The sequence below is a fragment of the Centrocercus urophasianus genome, unplaced genomic scaffold, assembly GCF_019232065.1.
Source record: "Centrocercus urophasianus isolate 14NV4802_14NV808 unplaced genomic scaffold, USGS_Curo_1.0 seq_73, whole genome shotgun sequence".
NCBI classification, from domain to species: Eukaryota; Metazoa; Chordata; class Aves; order Galliformes; family Phasianidae; genus Centrocercus; species Centrocercus urophasianus.
In genome coordinates, this window is record NW_024885344.1 from 5,502,040 (window position 1) to 5,511,220 (window position 9,181).

The 9,181-nt window shown below is 32.6% G+C and overlaps 1 protein-coding gene across 1 annotated transcript in view; it reads left to right on the top strand.

Annotated features, from left to right (window-relative positions):
* IGF1 (insulin like growth factor 1) overlaps positions 1–8,959 on the top strand; it is a 54,661-nt gene extending 45,702 nt beyond the window's left edge. Inside the window, exon 4 of the mRNA XM_042837643.1 lies at positions 1,806–8,959. Coding sequence (XP_042693577.1) covers positions 1,806–1,865 — 60 coding nt within the window. The 3' untranslated portion in view covers positions 1,866–8,959. The remainder of the gene's footprint in view (positions 1–1,805) is intronic.
* The last annotated feature ends 222 nt before the right edge of the window (positions 8,960–9,181 follow it).

Sequence of the window (9,181 nt, forward strand, 5' to 3'; positions counted from 1 at the left end):
TGAAGTTCTACAATGATAGTTTAACTGAAGATCATGAAAAATCCAGAATGAGTACTTTAGGGTGAAAACTAAAGTGCAAGTAAGAGGAAACTAGAGAAACAAAAGGTAGAAAAGCTGGAGAGAAGCAAACAGCAATAGGATAATAAAAGCAGAATTCTGTTGAAGTTTTTTTTTCTGTCTTCAATCCATTCTAAGAAAATTATTTTATAGCTCTATCAGTAAAATTTGATGAAGATAAGCCCACATTCCGTTGAATTGATAGAACTAGATGATTAATCTCTTCTTCATTCAGCATCGTACTTTAGGCTAAGAAAATCTATAAAGGAAGATTCCTAACAAAGAAATATCTTTGTCATGAATACTCCACTGTTAACAAATTTCTTTTGTCAGTGATGATAATTTTAAGTTTAGTTCAATGTTATTGCTTGGTTGTATCATTAATTTTACACTTGTTGGTTTCGTTGGATTTGGTATTTTTATATATTCTAAAAGACATAATTCAACATGTATCCATCAGAACCTAATCCAAAACCAATGGCAATCAATAAACTGTATATGAGCTAAAGTTTTGTAATCTTTCATCACTTTCTGATTTTATGTTTTAATAGATCCAAGAAGCAAAGTAAAAAGTCATATATGAAATAGTACCTTATATAGGAAATTGTTTAAAAATATCTATACTGTAATGCACCAAATTAGCACATATTTTCCTTCTGTCCATCAGAAAAGCAGATGTTTTCATTACTTTTTAAGTTTCAGAGAATGTTACATTACTTTTTCTAGGGCTAAAATAGAAGTCAGTGCAGTGGCACATCTCCATACGTATGCCTCACTTTTCTCAGTGAAATTTCATATTTTGTGGTTTTCTTATGACAGCAGACATAATTCCTCTTCACAAAGAATTTCACTTCTGATGAAGTCTATAAAAATAGAAAGTCACTTGTCAATTCTGCCTCTATTCCAATAGAGAATGGGAAGTTTGGAGGCCAGCTAATATTTATCAGCATGGTAAAGGAAGAAATCAAACAAACAAACAAAAAAATGTATATAGCAACTTCTAGTGCTTCCAGAAACTAGCCTATATATGGAAAGACGGTGAACTGAGGGCATTTATTCATTCCAAAGTCCTCTTGATTTGTTTGTCACATTGCTCTGATTATGAGAATACAAATGATTTGGCTGCTGCTGCTGCAGTAAACCCACATATATTTTAAAATATATGCTAAAGGCCTTATCCAACAAAAACTTTACCTACGCATCCAATATGCAGCTCATGCAACATGAAGGTAACAGAATTCCACCTGGTAATTTTGAAAACCTCTGCTCACTGGGTACCAAAGCCCAGAAGGCTCCACAAACCCTACAGTCACAACTTTAAAGTTCTCTTGTCCCCTCTGCATCCTGCTTTTGCAAATGCCCTTGTTCTGAAAGAAAGAAAACTTATGATACCTAACTGTGTTGTCTAAGGCCACCTACGTTCTCGTGTATAGAGGTTTCCTCTGCCAAAATGCTCCAAAATAACAGCTTCCACTTGGTTGACTTTCTCCAAATATCATTAATATGCAAAATGCAGTTATGTTGCAACTATTTAGGTCAACAGTGACAGCAATCAAGATGTTTATACCTAGAAGAAGAGGAAAATGACAGTACAAATTTTAGGTAGTCTAGTTCTCAGCAATCTGGCAGAAGAGCTCTAATAATTCTAGCATTTAGGATAACTTTTTTCTTATTAATCTGTGTGGTCATATAGAACATAAAATTCTTTCTAGAATGACTTTTTTTTTTTTTTTTTTTTACATCTTCAGGAACTGCATTTGAAGAATGCAAGTAGAGGGAACACAGGAAACAGAAACTACAGAATGTAAGATCATGCCATCCAAAAGAACGAAGAATGAATGTGCCATCTGCAGGATACTTTGCTGTAAATAAATTATTTGTTAAACATTGGAAGACTAAAAAAACTATGGTTTAATAAGCTTGATGCAATCTCAACCAATGGGCATTCTCCCGGTGAACAATGCAACTAAACATTCCAATATTAAGTCTTTTAGAAAACAGAACATTTTAACCAACTCAGAGCGAAAAAAAAATCTGTGGTTGATATATAACTGTGTGTTAACCTCTTTTAGATGTCCTGCACAAAATCTCTTAAAGTCCTGTGCCCCTCAAAAGCCTACAAATTTATGGGCCTTTGATGGATCCAATTGCACTAAATTAACCTATGAACACTGGCTGCTGGAGTCATTCATCAGCCTTGTCTAAGTGGTGTTTTTTTATTTGCACTTCTATACAAGCAACAGGCTGTTTGTTCTACAGCGTCTGATAACATTGTTTGTCTACCCCTTCATATTTGCACAGTCCAACATTCCCAGTAACAGCAGCAGTAAGGTAACATATACAGTTCTGAACATCCATTAATTCCATCTGTGACATTCTGACAGAACATGGGTTACAGATACAATTGTTTTAAGACAGCTTTATTTTTCCTTCTCTTGCAAAGATGCAGTTTACTGCAACTTGTGAGACAAAAGATTTTTAAAAGCAGTTACAGCATACATAGGCTCTCAAAGCGTTAATGATTCTTCCAGGTAATTATTTGCAACAGTATAGGTAACTTTTTTCTTCCTCCATATAATGCAGTATGTAAAATTTAGCATATCAATAATACGCATATATCAAACAATATGTAAAAATCTCTGTTTTATAGTACAACGGTGCTATTTTATAGTTTGTTATATGAAAGGGTCTGGCCAAAACAGTAATAGGTAAAAGCAAATATGGAAACATGAAGTTCAAATAATAAAATAATGCTGTGAATATTTGGTTTAAATTACTAAAATGGTCATGGATTCCAATATGGAAAAAACTTCCATCTTCAGAAAAGAAATTCAGATATTTTGCTTTTTTTTTCTTTTAGCTGATTGAATGATGGTGTTTTCCCCCGGTTACATGAAACACAGATTTATAGATGACAAGGTGCAGGAAAGACAATTAATAAAAGAGTTCTCAAATAACTTTAAAGGTAGCACATCGAGGCCGAAATCTTTCTGAAATATCAGAGTTCTGTTCAAATATTTTTGAAGGTTAATCAGGTCCTCTACCATTTCATCACTTCCCAAAATCTGATGTGACTGAAATGGCTGTTAGTCAGCCCACTGCATCTCTCTGTAAATCAGAAAGTCTAAGCTAATCACCAAATTACGGTATAGAAAGTCTTCAAGAAAAGATAAAAACCATAATGGCCATCAAACTGTTACTTTAAAAGCTTTGTAGGAGACATTTAATATATTTCCAGATAATATCTGACATATAAGCTTGATATGCAGTGCATTGATTCTAACATCAACAACACTTTCTTCTGCCCCATTTTTGTAAATCTATTCAGTGCTAGATTAACCATGCAGTAAAGGTGGATAGATAGCCAACAATGTCCTAGAATGAACAATAAATTAACGTGAGAGAAGGAAAGAGAATGCTGGGGAGAAGGCACTGCTTGATCCTTTGCTGAACTGCAGCATGGTTCCATGTGACTTCTTCCACCTCACTACCCTGCATGCAGCAAGGAAAGAGATATCCCTTGGTCAGACTCAAAGTGGGCATCAGGAATATGGTGTGAGGGGAGCAATTAGAAAGATGTTAGATCTGATTTGTAAAGGCAATATTTGTCTCTAAAGGCTCAAAGCTGTCTCATCTTCTACCGCATCTATGGGGGTGGACTGAATTGATTAAAATACAGAAGAATCTCTGTAGATTATATATTGCACAGTTCATCAAGAGTTTCTTGTGAACCAGACAGGAAATGTAGGTCTTAAAAGTGTAACAAATTAATTCCCATTTTCTTTCTCCTTAGGAAATTTGAGTTTCGTATTTCTTTCAAGAAAAGGGCAATATTTTCTTGTGTAATTCTTTAAATCATTTCCCTTCTATGAAAAGCATGCTTTTGTGCATACAAAGTTACCATCACAATGTAAAAACAGAACAGTGGCTGAATATTTTACTCAGCCACAGCTGTCACTGACTGTGATAGGTATGTCAAAAAATGAAGGTACAAAGAAGTAGATGGGGAAGCTAACCTAAATTAGGTACATACATATTTACTACCAATTCCATACAAAGTTGCAGCAAATCTGTTATCAGTCATGTTCTTAATAGGCTTTTTTGTTGTTGTTGTTGTTGTTGTTTTGTGTGTGTGTGTGTGGGAGGGATGAAGAGGGAAGTGGTTTTAATTTAAATAGTTGCTATGAATTCTTAAATGCATTCTAAGAATGAGACATTATTTATAATCTAAAATATTTCTTATAGACAGTGATATTTAACATTAGAATTTGACAACTGTCTAAACAAATTCCAGCAATTCTTGAAAGAATATCTTTAATAATGAATAGTTTCTAACTTCAAAGGTAACACTTGACATTACTAGAGAAAAAACAGTATCACAAAATGGAGACTAGATCTACCACTATAGAGGTGAGAAATACATAGATGGGGTATGTATACTTGCACAAAAATTCTCCAGTCATAAGGCAGTGAGCACATGATATGCCAGTCAGTGAGAAAGTAAAAGGACTGCATTAGCTTAATAATCTCAATTAATCCGCTACTTAAAGAAGCTGAAGTATAAGCCAAAACATCTCCCTCCCAAATGTACAAAGTAGTCTGACTTGAAAAATTTCTTAATTAGAGATTTTCAAAAGCACTCCAGATATTTAGGAACAGTTGTTCTACTAGATATGATCTATTCTCATAAATCACTTAAGTGATAAAAAAAAAATTGCACTCTCCATCCTTCCATGTCATGCAATACACATGACAGAAGTCACAGATTTTTACATTCTAGAATTGACATAAAACTCTAATTACTATACAGAATGTCACTAAAGTGCAAATGTAAAAAAGTTAATTAAGCCTCATTATTCTCAGTTGTTCAAAAGTTATTCACATCTAACCCCTCTGAAGTTAATATACCTCTTTCAAAGTAGAAAAATGTGAGTCACAAAAACAATAATCATTAAGACTTTGAATGGAAAATGAATAAATATTCTGCTCTAAAAGTACTTACATATACACACTCATATCTGTATGGAATACTGGTATGAGACTTATTGAAACCCATTTAACACAGACAAGAAAATTAAAGCTTTCTTTGCAGAACTGAATTCCATTCATAACTAGCAGCCAATTCCACCTGCTCCAGAAAGTAGGTGTTGAGTTAGTATCAATGCTAAGCAGTGACTGATGAAGACTCTAGGTCAAGCTCTGTGTCCTCCTGGCTCTCCATTTTAATAAGCAAGTATATGATAAGACAAGATCAGAAAAATGCATGTATATTTGCTTTTCCTTTTACTGATTTGGCCAACAATGCCAAAGTGGTGCTATTGTTTTGTTTAAGAAAGTACTTGACTAAAATATAAAAGAAAGCATAAATATTTTTTTAATGTATGAAAATGACACTTATATAGGTATGGTTATTGAAATAGGAATACAACTAGCCATAACTTTTCAACTTTTTTTCACTCCAAAATGAAATCCTAAATCCAAAAAGAAATCCTAAATCCATGGGGATGAGCATGAGAAAAGATTTAAAAAGATATAAACATTCATAGACCTGAATTCTGAATCTTTTCTCAAATCTGAAACACATATGAAGAAAAGCATTTAAAGTCAAAGAACAATGAAAATGACTGAAAATCTGTTCAGATTACTGAAAAAATTCTGTATTATATCAAAGATTTTTAAGACACTATCCAGACTGAAATCAGTGTTGAGTTTGGCTTAAAGTCAGTGGCTTTACATAATTGAGATTCTTATTGAACACAAGCTTTTGTTTATATCTGATTACTTTCTCTTGTACCTGATCGCTTTCCATGGTATGCCCCAGAGGAGTCACTATTTTTTAAAAGCAGGACAAAAAATGAACTTAATCTTATCAAGGAATGAAGAAACAATATATTCCTAAATGAAACTGTTGCTATTTTTAATTCTCACCAGTTTCAAATTGTGAAAAAAGTTGAAATATATGGCTAATAGTCTGTGAATTTTTTAAAAAAGTTTATGTGGTCACTATGAGCATCCTAATGTGCAAAATTACACATTTCATTGTTTTGTTTTGTTTTTTAAATGATGGTAAATTAAGCCCAAGTAGAGATTCTTGGAACCTGTAGGCTAGATAGAATACTGATTTTCTGATAAAGGTAAAAATCAATATATTTAAAATGTTCTATTTTTAGTTTGAAAAGGAATAGTAATAATTTATTTGGGGACTCAACACTGGTCCCTCTTTTAAGGATACTGTTCAGTAAAAACAAGTCTTCCAAATACCATTCTTATATTCAAAAACAACATTCATTCCTCCCTCCTCCTTCCCCAGTAAATCTAGTTAAAACACCATCGGAACGTAATTTTTATTATTTGTCTGTTACTTTGGAGGATTGTTTTGCCTTGGTTCACTTTGTTTCTATTTGGGGAGTAGGGGAAAGGAGGAGGAGATGAGGCCTTCGAGTGACTGAAATTTTTCCTCTTGGGTACAATCCACAAAAATAATTTGCCTTGACGAGATTACTTATTATCCAATTCATGCATGGAAATAACATTAAGTAAAGCAGTCATTAACACAAAGTTTTTACTCATTCTAATCCTACATTATACATTTTGCTTGTCACAGCATTGTAATATTCTACTGGACTTAAACTGTCCAAACGCACAGTATCTGATATAAATCTTCTTTGATTTTTTACATGAAGGGTGTTTTAAGAATATCTGAAACTTGATTACATATAGTACAGTGAAGAGATACCAGTCTAGCAGAGACCAAAACAAGAAGGACCTCCCTGATGCTTATCTTACATTAGGAAATTTTATCTTAGTTACATAAAGGGTGTGTGTACTTGTATGTGCATATGTATATATACATATATATATTATATATGTATATATATGTTGTTAGAATGTATGTGTACATGTGTGGGCATGTATATTATGCTTTTATTCTTTTTCCTCTCAAGTAAAATTTGAATTTGTTACTTTTTACGTATTATTTCACATGGATTATTTTCAATAATCCAATTGGAAGAACAGTGTATAATATGGGTGTCACAAGCTAGATCCAACATCTGTTTTTCACACCTCAAGAAATCACTTCATTTTGATATCATGAGACTCTTCTCTGCTGTCATCAAGCAAATCTATTTATCTGTTTAAGTATGGGTGTAAAATACAAACTCTGAATACCTTATTTTGGAAATATCAACTTAAGAATTCTATTTCGTCCTTCTCTGGATGACTTCTGTTAGATGATATTTTTTTTTAACTGCATGTGTCCTTTCAAATTAAGAATAATGTGTAATACAGGGAAGAATTAAGATTTCTGTCATTTAATAATATCTCCTCTATTATTCATCAATTAGATGCTCTTTACAAGTAGAATATATGTTTTTCTATATTACCCTTAGAGATTTCAGAAGTGGAAAAGACTTAGTACTATAAATTCATATATACAAAAATTTTTATAACTTTTTTGATATCTCTGTATTCTTCAGTGACTCCTTATTTTGCCACCCTTGCTCACAAAACTCAAAAAATCATCAATGTTATACTTCTGCTGCTAAAAAATCTTTCCAACTAATGTTATAAATATCCATTTACAATATTTACATTCACACTTGATAGAAGTTTTTAAAATCAGCATAAACGTGGTTGAAAGATTTTCTTCTTCATATTGTAAAGGTATGAACCATTTTTAATTGAAATCAAAGACATTCCACCTTACTGTATTTTACATTTGTTAATACCATCTCATTACTTGGTAAGCAACAGCAAAATAAATGCAGAACAAACAGGACTGTCCTCTATCTTGGTGATAAAATCACATTTCATGTACTCTTGTGTTAAAGAAAAAGTTTAACCGGATAACTATAAATACAACTGATTGTGTGAAATTTATATTTTATAGTGAAATATCTAACTTTGTACATTTTGAAATCAAATGAATATTCCATTATTTCTGGTTTACTGGCATTAACCTCATCAGTGGTACGAAAAATTCACTTCTGCAGTGATTAGAGGCAAAGAAGACCAATAAAATGCTGCCAATGAAAGAGACAGAACGGCCTTTTTTCATCCATGGAGATGTATTCTATCTTAAATATACCTTTTTTTTGAAGTTTAGATTAGGATTTAAAATTGACTTGATATGAATACTATATAAGTATGATACTCTTCACTATTTCCACTTAGAAACAAGTTTGAATATAATAAAGCACATGCAAGCTACACTGCATGATACAGTAGATAAATCTTACCTTTTGAGTTATAACCATTTCTAAGGAATTATTTCAACTGAATTCTATAGAAATCCAGTGCAAGATGAAAAAATAAAGCATTGTTAAAAGTGTATAATCATAATAGTTGCCTGATCAAACTGTCTCATCAAATTAGTGTCTCCACTGAAAGCATAATGATACTGATAACGTTCTAAACAGCTTTAGCTCTAGTATGATACTTGATGTTGCTTTTGTCAAAATGTGATAGTCCTGTTTTACAGTTTCTTAATTCTTGGATTCTATGGATTGAATAACAAACGTTTATCAATCCTCCGAATTTTTGGAAACAAACTAGAAGAAGCAGCACCATCTGCTGCTTATCATCAGATAACACATGGGCTTCCTCACCCACCAAATTATCTGCACAAGACACCCAGAAGTGCTAACTGAAGCAACCAATAGCACTTATTTTTCAGAGGTCACCCTTTTAAATAGAAACATTAACTATCTTCTATCCCGTTGCTTTTGGACTTCCACTGGTATCCTGTCTAAAACTGCGGTTTCAATGATGCAGGCATGAATGTGGATACATGAATTTCTGATTTCACTACTGAATAACTCTACTATTAACATTTCAAGTCATTAAAATGAAACAGTGACAATTGTTAAGTGTTCATTAACTAAAAGCAATTTAAACTCTCTATTAAAGTTCTAACTGGATTTATTCTTTCTTTTTTTAATTTTCTTGTGCTTACTCATAATACAATGTCACTACTTGATGACAAATAATATTTCATACTGTGTATGTAACATCATTGTGTTGCAGAATCCCCCAAATACCTCAACAATGTCTTTGTTGCGCTATTCTCCCCATTTAGCACTTAAAAGCTTTTCTAGTAATGACCAAGAAATCAAAAGACAGA